The sequence below is a fragment of the Cryptomeria japonica genome, chromosome 4 (genome assembly GCF_030272615.1).
Source record: "Cryptomeria japonica chromosome 4, Sugi_1.0, whole genome shotgun sequence".
Lineage (NCBI taxonomy): Eukaryota > Viridiplantae > Streptophyta > Pinopsida > Cupressales > Cupressaceae > Cryptomeria > Cryptomeria japonica.
The window spans coordinates 770,989,099-771,015,874 of NC_081408.1; the positions used below are offsets into that span (position 1 = coordinate 770,989,099).

General features: G+C 37.3%; 1 protein-coding gene across 4 annotated transcripts in view; it reads left to right on the plus strand.

The window, feature by feature from the left end:
- Positions 1 to 26,776, plus strand: part of LOC131033457 (uncharacterized) — a 262,765-nt gene that overhangs the window by 52,098 nt on the left and 183,891 nt on the right. For all 4 annotated transcript variants that reach the window (XM_057964694.2, XM_057964692.2, XM_057964693.2 and 1 more), the window contains exons 6-7: positions 9,688 to 9,832; positions 9,928 to 10,018. In XM_057964694.2, the coding sequence (XP_057820677.2) occupies positions 9,688 to 9,832; positions 9,928 to 10,018 (236 nt within the window). The remainder of the gene's footprint in view (positions 1 to 9,687; positions 9,833 to 9,927; positions 10,019 to 26,776) is intronic.

A 26,776-nucleotide genomic window follows, 5' to 3' on the forward strand; every position in this document is an offset into this window, starting at 1 on the left:
TTTTATGCCAGTTGACCACGCAGGGCGCACTTATCATCAGTAAGAGGCTAGTGGTATGGACTAGGTAGGTTCCACACAGGTGCATTCAACAATTTTCTTCACTCAATCTAATCATCTATCATAAAAAATGAAGACTCAACAAGAGACCATGCACATTGCAAAGAAACAACATATTCCACCATATCTTCAATGAAAAGAAGTCTTTACAATTAAGGCAACAATGTCTTGCCTTCTCTTCTTAATCTACTCTAATTGCTATTCTACCATTCTGGCCTCTATTACTAACTATTAACTATTAGCTATTATTGACTAACTATCATTGACTCACTATTCACTAACTATTAGCCTTTACAAATGAAGAGTCGGGGCTTATATAGTGCCCTTAATACAATTCAATGGCTAAGATCAATTTAAGATCAATGGCCAAGATTCTACAATGAAACCCTAATTAGGGTTTGTTACAACAAACTTAATTCTGACCAATGAAATAATTGTATTAATTGGACACATGTCTTCTCTGGAATATTCGACCAATGGATAGCTGGGGTAGTGTTGTGACGTTTTCACACATCGCCCCATTGCAAATGTGGACCCATGTTTTTTTTGCTTTTTAGGGTTTGTTCTTTAGGTTTTTTAGGGTTTTGTTAGCTAGCCTTTGCATTTTGAACGTCGCCTAGGGGATCACATGGATAAGTAAGTCCGGCTTGAGTAAGGTCCTGATCCTGAAATTTGGCTAAGTCTGGAATGTCCTGATCCTGAAATTTGACTAAGTCTGGAAACTGAAAAACCTCCAAAAACTAGATTTTGCAATATAACTCCTGGAGGTCTGAAACCACTCTCAAACATCCTGAAAGTATATATGGAATATAACTTAAAGTATAAGAAAGAAGAAACATAGAAGGAAATTTAGCCTGATAGAGAGTTCGAAAAGTCAAATTTCGCTCGTGTCCTTCTCCAAGGGTCCAGAGCGAAAAGCGCTCCTGTCCCTCTCCAAGGGACCAAGGCGAATCGCTCGTGTCCCTCACCAAGGGTCCAGAGCGAAAATGCTTAGTTGAGTCATTCCTGACCTTGTTTGGACGAATCGAGACATCAAAGGCATGGTGAAGGACGAAATGAGCATGATAGAACATCCAGACTTGATCAAAAACAATGAAATGATGAAGTTTTTGCCTAGAGGGTCAAATTCGCTCCTGTCCCTCACTGAAGGACCAGAGCGAAATTCTTCATAAGGTACGATCTCGGCAAAGATCAAGTCAAGTTTATGTTTGAAGGCAAGGAAGGAGGTGAAATGAACTCGTTGAAGATAAATTGAAGATTACCAAATGCCATCAAAGGACCAAAATGCTTAAGTTCGCTCCTGTCCCTCAGGAAGGGACCAGAGCGATTTTTGTTATAGATGATTTTCTTGCCAAGTTACAACCGATCTCAAGGCATGAATGAATGAAATGAAGTATGGCGAGACCATTGAAGATAAATTTTGAAGGTGATAAAGTAAAATGAAGCCCACAAGAGCAAATTCGCTCCTGTCCCTCTCCAAGGGACCAGGGCGATATCTTAGTTATGTTGCCTTTTCCTCAAATTCAAACCACTCCAAGTCAAGGAGAGAGGTGGCAAGGACGTTTCGAAGTGTTCCAATCAAGCACAAAGCATCAAAAATTGCCAAAGATGAAGGATTTGCACGAAGACATCTAATTCGCTCCTGTCCCTCAAGCAGGGACCAGAGCGATATTTCCATAATGGCTTAGATTTCGAAAATTTGTCAAGTGTCAAGCGACCAAGGGGATCAAGGGGACTTCATTTTACGCATTGAAAGCAATTGCAAGTTGAAGAAAACAAGAACAAGCTCGCAATGTTGAACTTCGCTCCTGTCCCTCAGGAAGGGACCAGAGCGATATTAGGTATATTGGCCAGCTCATGCAAGAATCACGTAAGGTCAAGGTTTTGCAAGATCGTAGAGGGTCCATGGTATGATTAGAAGGTGATACGCAAAGATTTCGAACGTAAAATGATCATCAAATTGAACACAGAGGCTATATCGCTCCTGTCCCTCTCCAAGGGACCAGGGCGATTTGTATGGGATCCTTCATTTTCCTTCAAATTCATGCCAAGTCAAGGTTTTTTGAGATCACACAAGGTATAAGGTGTCATTTGAAGATGATGTACAAAGGTTCCAAACGTCAAAGTGCTATTAATTAAGCAAAGAGCCTATATCGCTCTTGTCCTTTGGACAAGGACCAAAGCGATTTCATCAAAACACTCATGTCCCGTCAAAACCAAGCCAAGGCAAGGATAGGCAAGGTCAAGGACGTCCTTTGGAAGGCAATGAACGAAGAACGAAGATCAAAAGTTTGCAAATTTGAGCCAGGACACTAGGATCGCTCCTGTCCCTCAGGAAGGGACCAGGGCGATATTTGCCAAAGCACTCATTTTCCTTCGGAGATCATGACAAAACAAACTTGCAAAGGGTTCAAAGCGTTGTTTGAAAGGTAATGAACGAGGAGTTAGAATCAAAACGATGAATTTCAAGCTAGAAGACAGGGATCGCTCCTGTCCCTCTCCAAGGGACCAGGGCGATATTCCTCTTAACATCAAATATGCCTTGTAAAAATCAAGTGGAACAAGCGTGGAGTAAAGAAACAATGTTATTTTTCGCCTATGATAGAAATTGGAGGTCAAAGAATGCAAGATCAAGGAGAAAGCATGAAGATCGCTCCTGTCCCTCTCCAAGGGACCAGGGCGATATCACCACAAAAGGACATTCATTTGCAAGAACAAGTCAATCAAGCTCAAAGATCCTAGCAAAAATGTCTAATTCAACGTGGAAATAAATACTTTGGACGTCAAAATTGCACGAATCAAGACCAAGAAGGTAGATCGCTCCTGTCCCTCAGTCAGGGACCAGGGCGATGAGGTACGTATTATTTCATTTTCAAAAATTTGGCGCTCAAACACATTTCTTTAAATTTATTTTAAATGCTAAGATCGATGGATTGCAAATTTAATTAAAAATGGCATTTAAAATTTGCGCTTGATATTTATTAATTATTTTTGCCTTTATAAAAATCGAAATTTATTAATTTAAATAATAAAGGCATTTAATAATTAATTATTAATTAATAAAAAAATCAAATGGGGCGCTTGATTTAAAATTTGTTTCATTTTACAAGGGTCGGCCTTTTAAGTTTATTTTAAATTTGTCTTATTTACCAAAGTCGGCCTAAGATCAATATGAAGGTAAGCGCCTATAAAGGGAAGGTGGTTTATTCATTTCAAATCATCATTTAACATCCTTCATTAGCATGCGATTTGGAGAATACAAAGGAGGTGCGAAATTGTCATTCAAGAGGAGGGCGCAGACATCATCAAAGGAGTGCGAGCTTAGTCTCAAGTTGGGCGAACTTGCCAAAGACCACGTCAAAGATATCCTCAAGGGTGATGAATTGATAAAGGGATCGTTCATTTAAAGGAGATCACGTTGAAGCCATCTAATTTTGATTTTGCCTAGGCAAATTCCTTGTTTTGCATTCTAGAGTTAGCTCTCTACTGAGGTATGGCGATATTTGTTTTATTGTTTTAGTTTTTGATCGTCATAGCTTAGATTTTGAAATTTTGAAATTTTGAATTCGTAGCTCAATAGTCGTTTTTAGGAAATGATTAATAAAGGACTTATCATTAAGTTTCCTAAAATTTGCTCTCTAATTTATGTTATGTATTCATTGCAAAATCATGGTACTAATTTTGAAATGTTGTGTAGGCATCAAATGGAGATCTCTTCAAGGAAAATCAAGCCGGATCAAGGACGGTCTTCGCAAGGACGGTCTTCGCCAGGACGGTCTTCGCCAGGACAAGGGCGACCCCTTCCAAATCCAGCGTTCCAAGGCGAGGTACATCATCATCCTGCACATCAAGGACACAGGGAGTTAGAACAAGGGCTCATTGAAGAAGTAAATAGTTCCAGATGAATTAATTAAAGATAGCCTCTCAACGACATCAAATTGAATATCTAGCAAGCTTCAAGTGTCAGATGAGGTGGCATCCCAATCATCACTCCTCCAGTCAGTGTGGTCCACCTCAGCATGTCCAGATTCAATGTACCTAACTCATGGAAGGTGGCACAAACTCCGATGTACCTACCCCGGCTATCCATTGGTCGATTTTTCTAGAGAGGACGTGTCCAAGCAATACAATTTTATCATTGGTCAAGCATTAAATGTTATGTAATGGTTGTAACAAACCCTAATTAGGGTTTTCATTGTAAAATCTTGGCCATTGATCTTGAATTGATCTAAGCCATCAAATTGTATTGTGGGCACTATATAAGCCCAGACATTTCATTTGTAAAGAAAATGAGAAATAATTAGCAATTGTTGGAGATAGTATGTAAATAGTTAGAATAGTTAGAGAATAGTTGGAAGCAATTAGAGTAGAATAGGAGGACAAGGCAAGAAATTGTTGCCATTGATTGTAAACAAACTCCATTTTCATTGAAGTAATGGTGAAGTGTGTCGTTTCTTGCAATTTGCATGGTTTCTTGTTGAGTCTTCAATCTTAGATGGTAGATGATTAGATGAATGGAGGAAATGTGATTGATTGATGGTGGAATTCGTATATCCATACTACTAGCAGTTTGTTGATTGCAGACTCGCCTTGTGTAGTCAACTGGAATCATTTAGCCTAAGCTCAATTTCAATTTGTCGCTTCTTCATTGATATGCATCAACTTGATGGTGTCTATGCCCGTGGTGATGATTTGAACATCATAAAGCTTCCCTTAGAAGATCGCACTAGCCTTGTGTAGATGTTCCATTGATGTCAAAACAAGACCTAGTTAGAGTTTCATCAAAAATCAAATCATTGCTCCTACATTCTTAGTATTAGGATTAGATCTTCTCTTCGCCCTCATCCTTTTTCCATTTTTTCAAATCTAAGTTAGTGAGAGCTTGTGTTCTAGCAAAGTAGATCGGAAATTCAATCACCAAATGTAAGTCCCCTTGTGATTCCAGCAAATCACATCATACCACTGGAGCTTGTCCACACGTAGAGACCCTACATCAAAGAACCTTGGAGTCTACCTAACTGATCCTTTACGCGAATCTTCAGCAGTTAGAGACTATTTTCTCAAGAGAGGATAAGATGCTTATTGGTATTTTATTCTGTGTATGATTGTGTATAAAATACACGTCAACAGGTAGGTACATCGAAGTTTGTGCCACCTTTAATGAGTCAGGTACATTGAATTTGGACATGCTGAGGTGGACCAACCCAACTAGAGGAGTGATGACTAGGATGCCACCTTGTCTAACACTTGGTTGATTCTCAATTTGGTGATGCTTTCCTTCAAATGCTGGACTGGAATATAGATGGAGAAGGTCATCCTTAATGATGCTGGATTGGAGGAGATCGTCCTTGTCCTGACTTGATCTTCTTTGATGAGGGTCCGCCAAGTAGTTGATCTTCCGACTCCGGGGTCGCCATTTGATGCCTACACAAAAGATTAAAGTTAGTCTTTGAGCATCAAACCTTAAAGCATAGAATTTAGGACCTTTCAAGAGAATGATTTAAGATATTAATTTGGAAATGACATGATAAATCCAGAATTCTAATTTTTCAAATTAATGGCGATGAAATCAAAATAAATCTTGAATAAGAACTTCAAAATGATTCTTCATACCTTCAACTTTGAAAGCCTAACTATAAAACCTTTGAAAATGATGAAAGAAGACCGGATTTTGCTGGACAAGGGTTGAATTGTGGTCTTCCTTTGGATGAATTATGCCTCCATTAGCCTCCAAAAGGCCTCACCTTCCACTAGCTTCTCCAAAATCTGGAAATTCGCCTTCAAATACCTTCCAAAATCTGGAAATTATCCTCTAACTTGCTCAATTTCGCACCTCCAAATACCCTCTTCAAGTTCGCATGAGAGATAATGAAAGAATGATTTGAATATGCTACAATACACCTCCCTTATATAGGGCGCTCACCTTGATTTCCCTCAAGGCTGACTTGGCAAATAAGGAATAAAATAAAATAAAAACCACTAAAAAGGAGGCCGACTTGCTTGTAAAGGCAAGTAAATATTTTTTGAGCGCTCACCTTTATTTTTTTAAATTTTTAAATTAATTTCAAGGCCTCCAAGGTGGATTTTATATTTGCTTTAAGGCTTTAAAAATTAATTAATTAAATGGTAAAGGCCTTAATTCATGCAAATTTAATTTAACCTCCCAAATGTCTTGTATTTGGCAAATTTGGTGAAATTTTAGGAATATGGAGGTTTGATTGAGGTTTAATGAAGCTTCCTGATGATTTCGCCCTGGACCCTCTGGAAGGGTCAGGAGCGATTTTTTCAATTTGGTCCTGAATCTCTCATTTCTTGACTCCAAAATCTCTTGGAAGGTGAGTTCATATGGGCTCTTTCATTGAATTCCGGGCTTTGTTTCATTCAAATTAGGAGGAAAAAGGTAATTTTAGGGTTTTTCGCCCTGGACCCTCTAGAAGGGTCAGGAGCGATTTTTTCAATTTGGCTTACTCCTTCATCAACTTTTGTTGAATCTTTCACTCTTAGCTAGGCAATGTTCTTCCTTATTCACCCCACCCAAGTTTGGCTTGTTCCTGCAAGGTAAAATAGGGGTTTTTCAAAATTTTGCCCTGGACCCTCTGGAAGGGTCAAGAGCGATTTTCCCTCTCTGACTTAGAATCATCAAGTTTTGAAGCGAACAATTACTCATTAATGGTCTTAAAGGTCATTTCTACCTTAGTGCATCCTTGTCTTAGCAAAAACTCAAAAAGAATAGGTTGATTTTATGGTTTTCGCCCTGGGCCCTCTGGAAGGGTCAGGGCTTTTAGCTTCAAATCACTTCTAAGGCAAAGAACATCATGCCTCTCTCCTATCCGAATCATGAATAGCAAGATCTTGTCTTAAATTTGCAAGAAAAGGGGAGAACTTGGAAACTTCGCTTTGGACCCTCTGGAAGGGTCAGAACCAAAATCCACCATTTTGTCCAAAAATCTTCATTTCGCATGCTTCCAAATCTTTAAATGATGTCCAATCTTCACTCCAAGAGACCTTGCACATCACAATTTAGCCAAAATTAGTGAAAAATAAGCTCAAATAAGATTTTCGCTTTGGACCCTTTGGAAGGGTCAGGAGCGAAATCTTCATTCTAGGCCAAATTGCTTAGTGTTCAAGTTTCAAACCACTTCACAAGGCAAAAATAGATCATTTTCCAAGTTAGGAACAAAGTTTCAAGCTCAAACAAGGTGGCAAATGAAGTTTATGATGAATTTCGCTCTGGACCCTTTGGAAGGGTCAGGAGCGAAATTCCTCTTCCAGGCTAGAATCCATCATTTTTCAAGGTTTTCAAACATTTCCAAAGTCCAAACATGTCCACTTTTCCCTTCAAAATGCCTTGCAAATCAAAATTTGGTCAAATAAGGCAAGAAATGAATCCTAGGTTGATTTTCGCTCTGGACCCTCTGGAAGGGTTAGGAGCGAAAATCACTTTTTAAGCAAAATCTTGATCTTTGAAATCATCCAACTCCCTCTCAAGGCAAGAACATTCAAAAACACCTCCACATGTGCCTTGGAAACTAGGAACTTGGTCTTGATAAGTGATAAATTGAGGTGTATAAGGATTTTCGCTCTGGACCCTTTGGAAGGGTCAGGAGCGAAATTCCTAATCTTGGCCAAAATCCTGACTTCATTTTCACATTTTTCCATCCAAACAAGTGTTTTGCCCTCAAAGATGCCTAGGAACGAGTTGGTTCTAAGTTTGGGTCAAACTAGAATGTCTTATGGAGATTTTCGCTCTGGACCCTTTGGAAGGGTCAGGAGCGAAATTCGCTTTGGACCCTCTGGAAGGGTCAGGAGCGAAATTTGACATTTTTAGACTCTCCGTCAGGATAATTTTATGGATTATAACATTTAAGTATAAGTACTTATACTTTAAGTTATATTCCATATATACTTTCAGGATGTTTGAGAGTGGTTTCAGACCTCCAGGAGTTATATTGCAAAATCTAGTTTTTGGAGGATTCTTCAGCTTTCCAGACTTAATCAAATTTCAGGATCAGGACATTCCAGACTTAGCCAAATTTCAGGATTAGGACATTCCAGACTTAGCCAAATTTCAGGATCAGGACATTCCAGACTTCATCACTCACCAACTTGACCTAACTCAAGCAGAACTGCTATCCAGGTGATCCCCCTGGGCCCTGGCGACACTCGAAAGCTAAAGGCTAACAGACAAAACCCTAAAAGACCTAGAAAACAAAACCCTAGAAAGCAAAAAGCAGGGGTCCCCATTTGCAATGGGGCGATGTGTGAATACGTCACAACAGTGACCTGGACGAAACCAATTTCGTCTAACTGTAAGTCCCCTTTGTGTTTCCAGCAAAAGACATCAACTACTAAGCTATCCTACAGTCAAGACTTGGCAACCAAAACATTGAGGTCATCCCCATTGATCAAATTAACACATCATTAGGGATTTCCTTATCTCAAGAGAGGATAGGATTCTTAGCATTTCTATTCTGCGTTGGCCGGATGAATTCATAAGTTCCGTGACTTTAGACACGTCAACAGATAGTAGGAGAGATACTGTAATGTAGCATACTTCAGCTTTGTCTTCCATGTGAGATTTTTTGAGTCCTTACCCATTCTTTGAGATGGGCTTCTCTCACCTCTTGCTCTTCCCTCTTTTATTTTTTTTTAAAATTTTGACGTAGTCTAGTTTTTTTTCCCCAGATGCATTTGCAATCTGTATTTTTAACTTTCCTTTATCTGTTTTTGATAGTCCCAGTGGCTAATTTTGGCTCAGTAGTGGACAGTAGTACTTAATTGTTTTATGTTTAGTAGTATTTACTCTTTTAGACATTAAGTTTCCACAGTCCATAATTGTATGGTGAATGTGAGCTTCTGGATTTGACTCTGTGCTTTTTTGTTATCAACGTTTCAAATCATACTCTATGATACATCATCAGGATAGTGAGCTAGAAAAGAGAAAAAGTGCAACTGAAATTCAAAACTATTGATTTACACACATGAAACTACTATTGGCATTTACCATAAATTATTAGAATAGAAATAGTAAACATCATTATGAATCATAGTAAAATAACCAAAACAACTAGAAAATATAACACTTCTACAAGAAAATGAATAAATAATGCCAGAGAAAAGAAACAATGAGCTTCCAATGTTCTCAAATGGTCTAAAAGTATTTACTATTGTTGACTTTATTTTCTCCAGTTATCTATATAGACCATTTGTGAACATTAGAAGTTCATTGTTTCTTTTCTCTGGCATTCTTTATTCATTTTGTTGCAGAAGTGTTATATTTTCTAGTTGTTTTGATTATTTTACTATGATTTATAATGATGTTTGCTATTTCTATTCTAATAATTTTATGGTAAATGCCAATAGTAGTTTGATGTGTGTAAATCAATAGTTTTGAATTTCAGTTGTACATTTTTATCTCACAATCTATCCTATTATGATTTGTCTGTATGTATAAAAGAATTTTCTTTTCTAAAATATTAATTTATGGTTTTCGATGTGCATATATTATCTATGGCAATATTTCTGTATTCTTCCTAATATTACGCTTTTGTATGGTTTTCGATGTGCATATATTATCTATGGCAATATTTCTGTATTCTTCCTATTATTACGCTTTTGTAAACACTTTAGGGAGGAACGTGTTCCATCATTGCGAGCCTTGGATTCAGAGTTGAAGGAGAGGCTGGCAACATGGCTTAGTCCAGCTGTTTTGGAGCTCTATCATATTACGTGGAATGATCCTGCATCTCTGCTAGAGAAGATTGTGGCATATGAGGTAATTTTTTTGGCAACTGCTTGTGTTCTTTTTCCCCTCTATTATATAGAGATACTGACATTTGTTGATAAAATGGTGTTAAACAAACTGCATAGGCAGTACATCCCATTAGCAACCTTTATGATTTGAAGCGAAGATTGGGAACAGGTCATCGCTGCTTTGGTTATCTACATCCTGCAATACCAGGTTGGATCTTTGTTTTGTGCAATTGTTATTATGTTGGTTTAAAATACTATATAGTCAATTCATTATTCCACTGTAATTTTAAATTTGAGATCTCAAGGAGGTGGTTGTAAATTAACCACTAGTTTTATAATGAGCTTGGAACAAACATATTGCCATGCTGCCTGTAAGCACAATGAATTATGCATAGATATATTAGTTTAAACCCACTTGCATTATTACTTGCTTTCAAAAGAAACTAATTTTAAATTTCACACCTTATGTTTCGAGTCGTTGACTATCTTATGTTTTACTATCGCGTTTTTTCTCTTTGGTAATGTCTATTACCATTCGTATGAGTTGCAGCAAAGATATGTTAGGTTTGTTATGTTTGTATCATACAATAGGCAAGTGTTTGCTAAAGTAACTCTAGGAAAAAAGTTGATTGGTTGTGTCATATTCCCTTTTTGGATATATCTCCATGGAGAAGACCTCTAACCTATTCCCATTTCCTATAGGCTAAAGAGCAAAGCAAAGGGAATCACTTCTAATATTCTTTTAAGTTGGGCATGGTAATTTTATATTTAAGGGGCGACTTATTATAATATTATTTTTAAACATTTAGTTATAAAAAGTATTTACTATTTTCAAATACTTAGGAGAGAAATTATTAATCAAGGGCTCAATTTACAAAAGTATAGGAGGGTGTTTAGTTTCATTTTGTATCAAGTTTTCATTTGGATTTTTCATTGAATTTTTGGATTGAGCATTACAGTCATTATATCCATCCATGGATGAAATTTCTTGGTTGTTTAGAGTTCTTGGAGGACAAAAACCATCTTGAATTCTATTTGTGGATTTGAGGACAAAAACCCTCTTATCCATTGGGGGTGATTGCTTTTGGGGATCACAATTGTGCTGATTTGTTGAAGATTAATTGAGGAATTGAAGTCATTTTCAGTTTCGATAGTATTGCTACAGTGTGTTACAGTGCATTACAATGTCAAAGGGTTCGCACCTATGCTCTGCCAAGTTTCTGGGGCAGGGATGGTAACATACATGGGGATGTGTTTTTGGTACAAGATCTTTTTTGCCATTTTTTAGGGGATGACTATTAAAAAATAAGGAATTTTCAAATATTCATTTGATAACATCGATAAAGGATTCATCACAAACAATATAGAACCTTAATACATAACATTAGACTTGAATTGAGATTTCAATGGGAGTTACCAAAGAAATTAATGAAATTTAAATGCTTTCACTATCAATGTGCATATGTATTATATAAGAACTACAACAACAACATGCCCAAAGATTTCAATTTTCAACTACAAAACGACAAAAGCATAGAAAATATATTGCTGCCAATTCTTTGATCATCTAGAGGTTAGGTTGTTCGTCTTGATTGATTAGATGATGCTATATGTGGACCAACTCTTTGGAGTAGAGGAATTGGTAACTTGTGAAAGGAGACTAGTGGCAAGCATCCTCAACTCTGGTGTGTCCTTGCCATGCCACATGCGCCAGGTTAGCTTGAGCTAATGTAGCTCAGTAAAGAACATTCTTTATTAGTATACCTTTTTCAAAGGGCCTTGATGAGCCCTTCTTTCACCTCTCATCATGAGGTGGAGGTACTCTTCCAAGTCTAACTATATACCAAGATTGTAATGTCCCCAATTTAAGGTTCCTTGCATTGTGTTGGTTCTCACCTTGTTAGTTGGTGTCTGTCTTGCTTGAGGGTTTATTTAATGTTGCTAGTGACTTCAGTTAGTCTTGAGGATGGATACACCACTTTTGAGGGGATTTCTGACTTTTGGTGTGTTCTCCAAGAATCTTGGAGAGGACATCTATATTTAGCAAGTTGCTATTTTTAGCTCTATTTGACTTTCTTCTTGTCAACAGAACCTTGGCACCTTCAGTTTGTAATTTGATGATCAGTTGTCTTTTTTGGAACTTATTGAGGTCAATTTTTAATTAAATGCTCAAGATTAATGTTACACACTTTTTAGTGTTTAATTGTCTAATATTTAAAATATGACTTTGGTTTGTGTGCCCAAGTGAAGGAAAACAAAATATTTCATTTTTATAAAGTGTAATGATAAAGTGGATGTGTAGCTTTTGGAGACATAAGGGGAATGAATATTAATTTTTAATTCCTCCCATGTTGGTGTGAAGTTTGAGATTATAGGAGTTTTATGTTTCATTTGCTGGGATATGCGTGCATGAAATTTCTTGGGAGAAGGTAAAATTGTAGGGTTTTTGCTGAAGCTCTTGGAAGACGAAAACCTTCCTTGGAATCGTCATCTTCTAGGATGAAAGATCTCTCCATGGTGATTGTTGATCGTCTTAATTTAGAGGCAATGCTTGGTTTCTCAATATTGGTGGTTTTGTGATGTTTCTTTGAAGTTTGGTGTTAAAGTGAAAATTTTCTCTGTATTTTGATGGCAAATAACCTCTGTTTTCAATAGGTATTTTAATTTAGTGTTGGATGATTGAAAAAGGACAAATTTCAAGGGTTTATGTTGAAGTCAAATAGCTGCTCTTGAAGGTTTGAAACCACTTCTTAACTCGGTATGCTCTATGGAGTGGAAATAATGATATGGGTAATGTTTGAAATGATTACTATGTGCTGAGTGCTGCATTTCAGACCAGTTTCAGAATTTTTTTTAGAAGAGATTTGAATTTATTTTGCTAAGTCGTTCTATCTAGCCAGCCGTCCATTATGGATGGTGAGTTTTTGGTGGAAGGAAATTATCTGCAGGTTTTGGGAGACTGAAGCATGAGCTGACTTGTGATGCCTAAAGTAGCAAAGTGTTTTCAGATCAAAGAAGAGGAATTGGAATGTTTTCAGAGCAGTTTGGAATAAAAAATTTACATCGCCCTTGCTGAAAGTGTGTCCCTTTACATCATGTGTGGTGGAATTCATTTAGCATTATAAGTGTTGACAAAGGTGAGGTGAGAAGTAGAGGTCAATTTGGATGGTAAGAAGGGAGTTTAAAACCCAGCGACTATATTTTGCTCAGATTTGCTACAACAGTATCTAATATTGTAGGGAGTGAATTTCCAATGAGTGCACAATGGTAATGCATCTGCTAAATTGATTTTCTGAGTATCGGTTTGATGCCATGATTGTCGAGGAACACGCCCTGTCGTTGCTTGGGAAGAGAAATTTTCAAGCTATTAAGGAAGAATATTACTGCTATCTTCATTCTGTTCACAACAGCAAATTGTTTAATACCTGCAATATAAACTTGGACTGTCCAAATAGGTATCTTGAATTTCTTTGTATCTCTGGCTGAATGTTCAATCAATTCTCTCATTTGCAGTCTTCAAGATTTGTATTGTTTTTGGCTTCTAATCATTGAAAATGGCATCCTGAATGAATGTAAACTCTATTCGAACATCTGCAATAAACATATTCATATTTGTCAAGAAAACAATTTTCTAGTTGGCAAACAAAAAAAATAAAAATTGGGGTGTAACTGTACAAGGATTTAGAGCTGTAATGGTGCAAATCTGACCCTACAGAAAGGAAACTATGTCCCTTTGAGAGCCAATTTCACAACATACATTCAGATATCTCCAACTAGTTCAACTAGTTAATCTAGTGAAGATATCTAATAATAAATAAAGAGAATGAAGATTCTGATTACAGAATCGGAAAGAGCAGACGACAAAGACTTTTCGGTCCAAATCTGAGTCTCTCAACCAAGGATGCCAGCATGGCGCACAGATGTCTGCACGACGCGTTGTAGTCTTGCATGGCCCAAAGCAGAAAAATTAGAAAATGCAAAAACCCAACTCTATACTTCAAATAACCTGCAAAACCCAGAAGTTAGAATGTGACAGTGAATACTAGATAATAAATATATAAAAAATGAATATAAATGAAATAAATAAAACGTAAGAAAACCCTCGTACATTCAGATGCTTCTAATAAAATTGCACACAAGAAGAAGAGGAAAAATGTTGGGGCTGTATAGAGGTTTGCTTCAATCAAACACCTGCTTTGGTGTTTCCACCTCCACGGACAGCCAGAGAGATAGATAGATCAAAAGATAAATAGATAAATGATAAATGATCAAATAGATAAGGGATGTGATGAATCCCCAAGATGCTCAAAGATGTGAGAAATATATTACTAGCAAGGCTTGAGAAAGCCAAAAAAGATGCAAAGGTTGTTGTAGCAAGCTAGAGATTGTTGTAGCAAATGAGAGAGAGCAAGAAAAAGTTGTGAGAGCTGAGAGAGCACCAGAGATTGCTAAAAGAACCAAGAGAGAACCTGAGACAGATTGCTAGAAATGAAAAGATGGATTTAAAAGAGAGAATAAGAGGGAAAGAAGAGGCTGGCAAGCCATTTTGGAAGATTCTGAGCCATTTCCACTGACTTGGGCAGGTGACAAGTGTCAAAACGCTTAGAATTAACATTTGAACGTTAAGATGTCGCAAGATGTTTGCGCGACGCTGTAGTGTCTAGACATATCACTCTCAAAAACGATAGTCGACAAGAGAATAATGCGGTTAATGCAAAACTGACGCTGAAAGGTAGCTGTTGATAAGGTGGCCTAAGCGTTTTGAGAGGAAAAAGGCTGATGCAAGGGCTGAAATAAGCCTATTCAGATGCTAGGGGAATGGATACTAAAGTGGATACAATAGTGTAGGTGGAATTGAAAAGGGGTATGCAATATTCGACTCTACAAGAGCATAGGTTGCTTATGAAGTGGGGTATTCATAGTGTTCCATTATCACATCACAATAGGTCTAAGATGTTCCTCATAAAATCCCAAAGTAGGATCCCTGCTATGAATGGCTTGCTTCATTTGCCCAAGCATACTATCAAAGGTCTCATAAATCTAACTAAGGCTGTAAGAGTTTGCATTACCATATCTTGTGACCTACACAATAAGGTCAGTGAAGGAGCAAACATATCTTTAAGTACAGACAAGTAACAAGAAATGAAATTTTAAAAAAGATTAAGATTTTAAGAATCAAATGATAGAGTGAATGCTATTACAAAGAATGAAAATAATTTATAGTTAGAAACATTAATAAATCAACTTTTTAAAAATTCAATAATAAAACTAGCACTATCCAACCTCATTGTGGACCACCTATCTTCATCAAGGATTTTTTGTTTCACATTTCTTCCTTCAGGTGTGTTTAACATTTCTTCCTTCTGAGCACTTGTGTTCAAATGCCAGGATTCAAGGATTGTAATGTCCCCTCTTTCCGAATTGATCACTCAGATATAGAGATTCGCTCGTTATCCATCTCTGCAGGTGAATGCAGTGAATATGAGATGATAGTGCTGGCATGTGGGGTCTTATACTTGTCATTTGGGTGCTAGGAAGTGTTATTATTTGAGAATATAAGTTATTTTAATATAGTCACTTTTTTAAAAAATAAAAAAAGTTAATTAAAGTGACTTTATGGGGTCAAGTTAGAAAGTAATAATAAAACATAAAAGCACCCCCATGGCACACACCCCTAGGCAATGTTGTTTTAAAAAAAGTGGGCAATCTCAATGATGAATAAGATTCTCAAGTTGGGTGAACTTGCTAGGGACATATTTTATTAAATAAATTTCATTAAAAATAAAGCATGAGAACTTGAATGGTACGATTAGGGTTAGGAGGCAATATTTTTAGGAACCTCAACTTTCTATTTTTAGGAATTTCTATTTTTTTTCTAAAAATAGAATGTTTTGTTTTTGGTACTTTGGGCACATTCCGGGAAGTAGTTTTTTTGGCTTGCTTTTTGCTTTTTTATGCTTTTTTGAAAGTAGAACCTGGGTTTTGTTCCTCAAGTCATTTGGTCAGTGCTCATGTCTTCAGATTCAAATTTTTTTACCTCTTAAGTACAAAAAGCAGGGTTATGTTTTTTGTGCTTTTTTGTGGAATTAGGGTTTTGATCCTCAGGTCATATCATTACTGCCCATGTTGTTAGAATTGAAGGATTTTGCTTCTAAGTGTAAAAAGTAGGTGGAAACCCTAATTAGGGTTTTGTTCCAGATAGTCCAGGTATAAACATGGCAACTCAGAGGTGGACATGACAGTTTGAATAAGTGTGAAGAAGTGGCTGTCTAGACCGCCTTGTCCAAAGAAGCATGAAGTCCGCCTAGATGGATGTCCAAACATCATCCAAGTTGGCAAAGCATTGGACAAGTCCACCCATGCACAAGAAAAAGTTGGCAAACAAACACTTAACTTTGATCTGTAGTCAAGTAGGATGGCAAGGGTTAAGCAAACCCCTACTCACAGTTAAAGAAGAAACAAAGCAATATCCAAGAAGACTTGAAGTTCGCTAGGCCAAGATGAGAAAATGAAGCACACAAAAAAAAGCATGGCAGGACTTCTTCCAAGTTCGCCTAGCTTATCAAGCACAAACAAAGATGGCGAGTAAACTTCCAAGTCCGCCATACCTTGCCAGCTCTCAGGTTTGCCTAGGTTGAAGGAGAAAAGCAAGCACAAGGAAAAGCTAACCAAGTTTTAAAGTTGGCAAGGAACTTTCAAACTCCGCCCAACAACATGAAGAGATTGTCCATTGGCATTCAAAGTTTGCCTTGTCCATGAAGCATGGAGTCCGCTAGGCACATGAAAGGTGGATGGCACAAGGAGAGCCAAGTCTGCCTTGGCTTGTAAGCTACAAATTCCGCCTAGGCAAGAAGGATTAAAACACTTCCAAAATAAAAACAAGTTGGCACAAGGAGAAGGATAAAACAAATAAAGCACAAAACAAAACATGTCCAAACACCTTGGAGGTCCGCCCAAGATGAGACCAAGATGTCCAAACACAAGACAAAGTCCAATCTATTCTAAAGTCTGCCAAAGAAGAGGTATGAAAGACGACACAACATTTCCCAAGTCCGCCCTAGCATGGTAGGGTGAAGGCAATGTCTAATCACAAACAAAGTACAAAGGAGATGTCCAAGCCAACTTCAAAGTCCACCCAAGTAGATGATAGAAAATTGAAACAAGACAAGGATGAAAACATGAAATGTTCGCCTAAGGAAATTAAAATTTCTTAGGGTAGATTGTCCAAGCACCTTGGAAGTTTCATCAAACATAGACATTCCAAATTTGCCTAGGCATAAATAGATTATGTGAAGATGCCTAAGCCAGATATGAAAATTCGTCCAAGATTTGAAGATTAAACATGAAGATCAACTTGCCATGGCCGAGAAAGAAAAATGGCTAAAAGAAAAATAATTTTGACAAAAAATTGCACATGAAATCAAGGGTCAATCAACGAACAGGTTGGAAAATAAATTTTGACACATGAATATTTTTAATTATTTTCCAACACTTACAATTATTTTTGAAGGGAAAATAATTTCAACATTTAGAAAGATTTTTGAAAATTCAAGAATTTTGGAATTTGGAAGAAAGTTCTAGAAGATTCTTTGCTAAGGATGAAATTTGGAAGAGAAATAAAACTTTCCATTTTGGAAAGATTTAAAACATAAAAACACAAAAAAATAATTAAAAAACCAAAAAAAAACCAAAAAAAAAACCACAAAGATGAAGCTTCAAAGTTTAAAATCCTTAAACTCTATATATTTTTAACCCGTCACTTTCAAAATTCATTATTCAGGCTGGAAATTTGGAGAGCAATTGAGAAAAAGTTCTCTCAGATTTTTGTGAAAATTGATTTTTTTTTTCGAAGAGGAATTTTGAAGGAGTAAAATTTTCTAAGTGTTGAAACACGAACAAAGTGCTTTTTTCTGATTTCAAGACAGAATTATCAGAATTGAAGGTGAATTTCAGTCACAAGATCAATTTCGAATACCCAAAATCTGAGTTTGACTGAATTCTTCTATTTTTTTGTCTTATTTCCCTCAAAATTCATCAATTTCTAAACCAAATTCCTCACTTTCAGTCTTCTTTTTTTTGCAGAAATTTAGCTTTTTAACAAGCTGAAAGTGAAATTTTCAAGTAAAAGGGTCTGAAAATCAGAAATAAAATCAGCAAGTTGTCTTGAAAATAATATTGAATTTTCATGTGTTATGCAGGTTAATGACCACCAAAGGAGCACCTTCCAGAAAAGCACCAATGAAGTTTTTCAGTAAAGGAGTACAGTGTAATGTCCTCTTCTCAGTGATGTGCATTCAGTGGTCCATTGGTCTATCCCGAAGACCCGTAGGCTATTTGGAAAGGGGAATTAGAGTTTCCAACTTTTGTGGAGTTCTACACGAGCTTTTTAGGGTTTATCAAGAGGGAATTCTTCAGTTCTATCTATGGTTTCCTTCTAGGTTTTTCATGAACTCCAGGGTGGCATAACATGCATTTGATTCTTTGGTGAAGTGAGAACTTACTATTTTTAGTAAGTTAGGGTTTGGCTGTTTGGATGATGCTGTCTTACTGAGCTTTCCAAGCTCTTCCTCCGGGTGTGAAGATCATGTTTTTCGGAGGAGTGTTTCATGACTTACTATTTTTAGTAAGTGGCAGTATTGAGCATTCCTATTTTTAGCAGTCCTGGACAGGGTCCTGATCCTGCAGTAGTTCAGTGGTCTTCATTGCTAAGCTTCATCTTGGATTTTGTTGATAATCAGTATTGGAGTCATAAGTGATTTAATTAAATATTATTTCCTTATCCTAAGGTTTAATATTTAATTATTTAATTATTTTTATTATTGATTAATGACATTAGGAATTGTGCATAATTTGATTTCTCCTAAGCCTGCTAGGCAAATTATTTGTATCATGAAGGGGGACTCCAAAATGAATAAGGAGTTTTATTTTATTTAACAAAGTATATGTTATACCAGTTTCTTGTTGTTTTCCTTGGCTGGTTTACCGCCAAGAAGTTTAGTTTCTATTATGTTGTATAAGCAGAAGGGGCTGGCTTGTCGCCCGTGCATTGTAATTTTCAGTTGGGTTTTTTTGGTGCTAACAATCCCCAGAACACCATATGCTCTCACTCTCCCAGATTGGGCTCTCGGTGAACAAAAGGTGGAAGGGTTCCTTTTCAGTTGTTTGGATTATTTCTCTAACCTTAACGGGGTACTGTGTTTGCTTTGTAAATCTCATTCGAAAAATTAAAAAAAATTAAGTGGGTTTATTACATACAGCCAGAATCCAAGATCAAATCTAAATGGAAGAATGTCACAAACACAGACCTTGGACATGTGGATTTAGAAGAAGTCAAAAAGAGAATGTACGGGCATGATGGATACCTACCGACACCCATTGCTCGCCGGATGATGAGAAATGGCATCATCTAGGTAGCTGGATTTCCACCAACTAAAGAATGTGCTGAGCTAATAGTTGAGTGTGCTTTACACTACAACGCACAATCAAGAGAAACCATTGCACCTGATGGAAGGGTTTTAGCCAATCTTTCAGAGTTACCCATTCAAGAGACGTTTGGAATTCCAAACTACAATAAAACCTCCTACAAGACCAAAGAAGATACCAAAAAGATTTATGATGACCAGTCTGAGCTCTGTGCGGCAAATATTAACATGTCATGGTTGGAAAAGAAAAGATCCCAAGGGAAAGTGCCAAAGAATCTGTTGCGCCCATACTTCAAAGAGGAATATGGTGATATCATCCTATTGCTGAATAGAGTAATGGACAACCCTCAAGGTGTGCCATTCAAGACGTGGATGTACTATTTCATTGATGAAATTACCTTGGGAGTCAAGATGTTCAATTGGTTTCGCATAATCAGCAACAATCTTCATAAACAGTTGATAAATTTGGAGAAGACAAAGTCATTCTACATGAGCTCCTACATTATCTACTCATTGGCCAAAAATTTTAGATATTCTAGACTAATCTGCAGAGGCGTAGTTGGCAATGGAGAAAATGAATTCAAGTCTTATGACTGTTACTCGCAGCTGCAACTTAAGGAGAAGAGTCATTTCAAGTGAGTGAATGATGCATTCTTAATGTATATCACAAGGACATTACAAGGAGGAACTCACTAGAGGCTATCTCTTGAAGCCAAAAGTTTAATCAGTAAGTATGGATCCTGGTTTATCCAGTTTCCGAAATTTACATACATAAGAGTTCAAGGTTTTGATAGTTGTCCTTATCGACTTCCGATCTATCCAACCAACAGGATGGTCCTACTTGAAGTTCTCAGACAACTAGAAACATATCAGAGCTCCAAAAGAATAAGACAGAAGGCAGCTATATCTTTTCCCTTCTTTATTGGAAATATGGAGGAGTCTTGTCCAACAACACAGGCGACTAAAAGTGTCAGGATGGAATGCAATGGTATCCCTTTACATTCTACCGATTCAGAGCTAAGTACGATCCTTGCAGTAATATTGGATTAGTGAATGGATAAAGATTAAGACATAGAGGATTTTTGGGCAAATGTTGTTGATGAGTTTGACATCAGGAAAAGACTATAATGTTCCCTTCTCAGTGAGGAGAAGTTCAGCAGGCCATTAGCCTATTCAGGAGACCGGTAGGCTAACTGGAAGCAGAAATTAGGGCTTCCCACTTTTGAGGAGGTCTGTGTGAGCTGTTTGATGCTTGAATTTTTGGAATTCTATGATTCTGATTGTGGATTCCTTCTGGGTTTTCTGAAAGCTTCATAAAGGTATAACATGCATTCAATTCTGAGAAGAATTCTGAACTTACTATTTTTAGTAAGTTGGTGGCAGCTGTTAGGGTTTTGAGGTTTTTTCTAGGTTTCCTGAGCTTGTTCCCAGGGTTCGAAGAGTAAACTTTTTGGAGTTATTTTCAGGACTTACTATTTTTAGTAAGTGTCATTTTAGGCAGTGCTATTTTTAGCAGCTCAGTGCAGAGCGCCAACCCAGTTCAACTTGACAGTTTTCAGCACTCAGTTTCCGGCTCATTTGTTTCTGATCAATCTTTGATTTTAAGATGAGTTATTTAAATATTAATACTCCATTCTAAGGTTAATATTTAAATTATTTGATGGTCGACTTAGGAAAGGGGAAAGAATATTTTATTCAGAAGATTTTAGTAATTCTCCTAAGTCAGGCGCTAAGGTTGAAAAAGTGTTTTAAGTTATTATGTTTTTTATATTGCAAATTGTCGACCATGAAAAAGTTCGAACTTGTCTAGAGGAAGGGGACTTTCATCTTAGACGCCACATGCTTGGAAAATGCAATGAAATGCAACGCTAATGAGGGTGTAATGAAATGACATTTGATTTGGGCGTATTTGGTGTGCATTTGCATTTGGGCTCTCATTTTGGTATCCATTATTGCTTTGATAACGAAGTGCTGCCAAAATGCCGTCAGACTCTTACTTCGAGGAATGCATACCTCTTAGTGTCTCAGTTTCGTGCTTGAAAGATAGTGCCTAGCTGAATGTATGATTGTTCTCATCCAGAGGAGCAGATTGGGCTCAATCTGGTGAAGATTTGTGTGGATTTGTGAGTGTTCTTGTTGCTGGTCGCGGAGTGTGCTGAAGTAGATTCTTGGTTGCATGTCTCAAAGTGTCATTCTTCTCGTTCTGGGTATTTCTTCTATCTCTTTTTAAGGTTTGGGCGATTCATTTTGTGAGTTTGTAGAGTCTAAAATGGTGTTTGGGATTTAATTTTTGCAAAATCGTTCCCTAGCTGGCCATACCATGTGGCTGAGTGCTTTGGGATGCATGCATAAATTATTGGGGTCAGTTTTCCATGTTTTGTTGTCTTAGGATTGATCGCCTACCTCCTAGTGATCATATGCTTTCAGTTTCATGTCATTTGGTTAAGAATTGGGCAAGTTGTAGTGTTTTAGTGGGATTTGGTGTTGCTGGTCTGTGTGTTTTCAGCGTGCTGGGAGTATATCAGATTTATAGATTTTCCGATTTGGAGTGTCTTCTTGTGTGGAGTTGGTTTTAGGGTGTGTGGGTTCTTTGGTGTGGAGAGAAAGATCTTGGTAATTGTTTGCAGCTGTCGGTTCTTCATTCTTATCTTCTATGATTCATATTGTAATGTTGGTAGTAGTACTAACAACAATTTCTATTGATCTTTCTTAGACCCACTGCAAAGTTGAAGAGGTTGGCCTTGCCGCCTATCTTTTGCATAGTGATTTCTCTTAATTTGTAATCCATATTGTGCATTGTAAAGCTGGTTAGTAGTACTAACAACTATCTAAATTGGATTATTACTCTTAGTCCCATTGCATAAGTGAAATAGTCTGGCTTTGCCGCCTGCTTTGAATATTGTAATACTGTCCTCCTGCTCCATAAGCGGTAGATTTTTAATTTCATTTCTAGTCCTCCCGTTGGATAAGTGGTTGAGTGATTGCTACTTCAGTTTCTTGGCTTGTCCTTGGCTGGTTTACCGCCAAGTGATCTTTCAGTATTCTCATTATCTCACTAAAAAGCTGAAGGGACTGGCTTGCCGCCCAAGTATTGTAATCAATTTCAGTTTCTTGCATCTAACTATCCCCTCAACAATGTATGCTCTTACCCTCCCAGATTGGGCTCTCGGTTATCCAAAGGTGGAAAGGGTTACTTTCAGCAGTATTGGGATTTCATTTTCTAACCCTAACTTTCAGCAGTGTTTGTGTTGATTGCAAACTGAAATAATTGAAAAAAATAAAGGGGGATATTACAAATTCTATGGTCCAGACTGCTAGTAAGCTTTATCAGAGCAACAAAACCTTTCCTTGTGTCGGATCAGTTGGAAGATAATGCAAAATATACTCAGCCTAGATTTGATGAACATGCACCACTTTCTCCTATCAAATGGTCAAAACTAGAGCATGTAGACTTGACCACCTTGATGCGGCCAGTTATGAAATATTCCAGGTGGTGGGTTGATCAATAGAGTCATAGATTAAAACGAAGAAATATAACCTTGACTTATGACCTGATGGGTGAAGCAGAAGAATGTTCTTCAAATGCAGAGGCATCTCAAAGTGCCAGACCTATTGAAAGTGCTAAAAAGAAAGGGAAGGCAATTGTAAATGAAGGACCTGCTTAGAAGAAACAAAGGCTAGAACCATCTCGTTTTGTTGCATCAGCAAACATAAATGACATATTGGCCATTGATGGGTCATTGGCAGAGATGGAAATCGCTTCCTTAGTTCATGGAGAAAATGTAGAGTCAATCCATCAAGAAGTTGAGTAGCCTCCGTCTCCTACCGGCACAAAAGTATTGGAGTCAGACAATGAAATGGATGTTGAGGAGGGTGAATTTCAAGAAGGAATAATTTCCGCCCTTCAGGGTATCACATGTGAAGAAGGCAATCAGGAAGTGGAAGGCATTGAGCAGCCCACTGTTTCTGATTGGTTGAAGGAAATATTGAAAGTAAAGACACAAGAAACAAAAGTTCAAGAAGAGGATGATATGGCAAATTTCTTGGCCAGATTAGAACAGGTTGCCACAAAGAAGCCAGCCAAAGGTTTTCCACCATCCAGAGAGATGAAGCTGGCTGCAGGATAGTGCAAATTGTTGTGCCAAAATTGGGCAAGGCAAAGGGATTATATTCAGCATTTGAGCACTGATTGGTTGAAGGAAATATTGAAAGTAAAGACACAAGAAACAGTCAGAAGTTCTGAGGAAGAAGTAGTGACGGCTACGAAAACTAAAGAATGGATTGAAAGCACCAGTAAAGAGGCAACCACATTTGTGGATAGGTTAGCATTAGCATATGGAAGAACCTCCTCTTTACTCTCCAGGATTGCAAGCATGGTAGAAGCATGGGCTGATCTCTAGGATATTCAAGACAGAATTGTCCCATGCATTAGAGAAATGAAAGGAGTTTCGAAGCACGAACTAATTGATGGAAATATAATTGAAGCACGAGCTGCATATGACTTCAATAGTTGGCACTGGACATTGGTTGCACGCAGTGAAGTCTTGGAGGAAGTGAAGGTCGATGCTGACAGAGCTAAAGAGAAGATAAAAGAAATTCAAGAGAAGGTTTACCTTGTAACTGTAAAGGTACTTGAAAAGGAAACTATCCGAGAGAAGGATATGAAGTTGGAAAATCTAAAGACCAAGACACAGGTGATCTTCTCCATTGGACCAGTCCTGAAGCAGAATCTGGCTAAGGCATCAAACCTCTTGTCCATCAGAGATGCTTTCCAAAAACAAGAATTAGATTGGGAAATCACTTTTGCCGTATGTGCAGATGATTTGGAAGGATTAGAATTGAGAGTCAGTGTGCTGCCACATCTCACGATGGAAGAGGTTGATTAGATTGTGTCCAAGTTCATTGAACTTTCTACTTCTCAACACGAGAAGGGGGTGCAATCCTAAAAGATAGCACCTTGTGCCACTTGTCTTGCATGCACTGGATTTTAGTTTTATTTTGGGAAACCCTAATTAGTGTTAGGTTGTCTTAATCTCGACCGTTGATTTAGATTGATCTCGACGATTCATTTGTTTTCAGAAACTATATAAACTCATTCTCTCATTTGTTTTCCTAAAATACTCATATGAAAACATGGATAAAACATGCATATATACATTATAGAACCTTAACATATAAGAACTAGCAGAGTTCTTATGGAAAATTTGTGTTAAATTGAGAGTCAAAGTCAAATTGCTTATAGAATTCATTGTCAAAATTCACTGTCTATATGTAGAATTTATGGGGATGTCCCCTAGGAGTCCCTTGTCCTTGGGACGGGGACACCTAAAAAACACGTCCCCGGGTAATGTAGGCTTTTTCTAAAAATAGCAAGTTTTGTTTTTGGCATTTTGGGGCCAATCCGGGAGCCTGATTTTTTCGTTTTTCTTTTCTCTAAAAATGTAAAGTTGCTTTTTTGCTTTTTTTTGGGACCGTAGGTAGTTTCTGAGTCAGAGGAAATGTCAGGCTAGTTCATTGTTAGGAATGCTAATGGAAGTTTAGAGGAAAAATGGCTAAGTATAAAGTTTAGGAATGAAAAATTCCTTGTTTCCTTGGAAAAATTCCTAGATTCCTTGGAAAAATTCCTTGTTTCCTTGGAAGAATTCCTTGTTTCCTTGGAAAAATTCCTTGTTTCCTTGGAAGAATTCCTTGTTTCCATGGAAAATTCCTTGTTGCACATGAAGTCCGCCTAGGAGTCAAGGAAATTCCTCAACCAAGCATGAAGTCTGCTCTCCCTATTGAGGAAAATCCACAAGTTCACATGATGTCTTCCCTAGCAACATGAAAATTCCTTGGTTGGATGCAAAGTCCGCTCTAGGCATGGGAATCCTTGTCCAACTATGAAGTCCGCCCAAGGTAAGAATGAGAAAATTTGGCTAAATGTCGATGGATTGGAAAAATAACTCAAAAAATTTGGCTCAGTGTTGATGGATTGTAAAAAAATTCAAAAATTTGGCTAAGTGTTGATGGATTGGAGAAAAATTCAAAAATTTGGTTAAGTGTTGATGGATTGGAGAAAAAATTCAAATCAAGATGAATTTCGCCAATAAGAGAAACTTCTAAAAGAAAACACAAGAGTTTGCCTTCTTTATAAGCATGAGCATCAACATTTCATTTTCTCACAACGTTTCAAGGCATGAAGTTGAAGCTCAGGAAATAATTTCTTTAAAATGTCAAGGAAAATTTCGAAGTAAATTGCAGGTACAAGGCAATTTCTAGGAAAGTTTCAGATCAATTTCCACACTGGAGACAAAGTTGAAGTAATTCCTTTAAGCAATTTAAGGAATTTCATCAAAATTCTCAGGTTTACTAAGGATTGAAGGCATTTTCATTCAGAATTCCAATTTTTTTCAGACTTCAAGACAACTTTCAGTCAGAATTTCTATTTTCCAGACTTGCAAGAGAACTTTCACTTCGGATTCTTCAAATTTTACTCAAGACTATCTTGCTATTTTTACCCTTTTATGCAAATTTGGAGGCAAAAATTTCACAGTCTTAGTTTCAAATTTCCAAAATTTCATTAAGTCTGATTTTTTACAGTTTCTAGAATTGCATAAGTTAAATCAAAATTATCCTTTGAAATTCCATCAAACTTTGCACTCCAGGCTGGGGATAAACATCAAACCCCCTTTTTTTAACTTAGGAATTTTTCATGTTTTTCAGGTGGTAGATGTCAGCTCAAGGAGGGATTTCTAGAAAGACACAAATGAAGTTCAATAACAAGGGACCACAGCTGGAGTCCAAGTTTGTGACAAAGTGGAAGAAGGTTGGAGATACCGACCTTGGCCATGTGGACCTCGAAGACTTCAAGAAAAGAAGGCAAAGAAATATTCCTTGGAAAAGATGAAGATTGATGGTGCCAAAATAGAAGAAACAATCAAAGCAATCCAAGACAAGGTCTTTGTCATAGTCTCCGATGTGCTTGAGAAGGAAATAGTTCGAGGCAAGGACATTGATGTAGAGAACTTGAATGCCAAAGTTCAGTGCAACTTCTTCACTTCTACGAATTTGATCTAGACACAACTTTTTAGCAAGGCATCCTCATTTCTGTCCATTGAGGATGGTTTTCAAAATATGATAAGATGGACTTGATGGAATGTAAGAACCCTTACTAACTTTGCCCTTAAATCATTGATTTCTGCCCTTGGGAATTTTGTCAAACACTTGTCTTGCAAAGTCTGTACTTGCTGTTATGAGTTTTCTGTTTGTATTGTTTGGGTCTTGTACACTGCAATTAATGTTTTGAATGCCTCTAACCATGAAAGATTGACTAACAATGTCATAGAAATGATATGCCAATTGATTTTGATGCATATAAGTAACTAAAAATAACAACTACAGCTGCTTGACAAATCATCAAACACTTGGCATGCAAACTAGAAATTATGTGGCAGCAGCATAATGAAGTTTTTATTAGTTATTCTCACACCAAATAGTTACAAAGGTATAACATGTAATTTCCAAAACTTATGACAGCAAAATTAGAGGACCTGATATGTAAAATG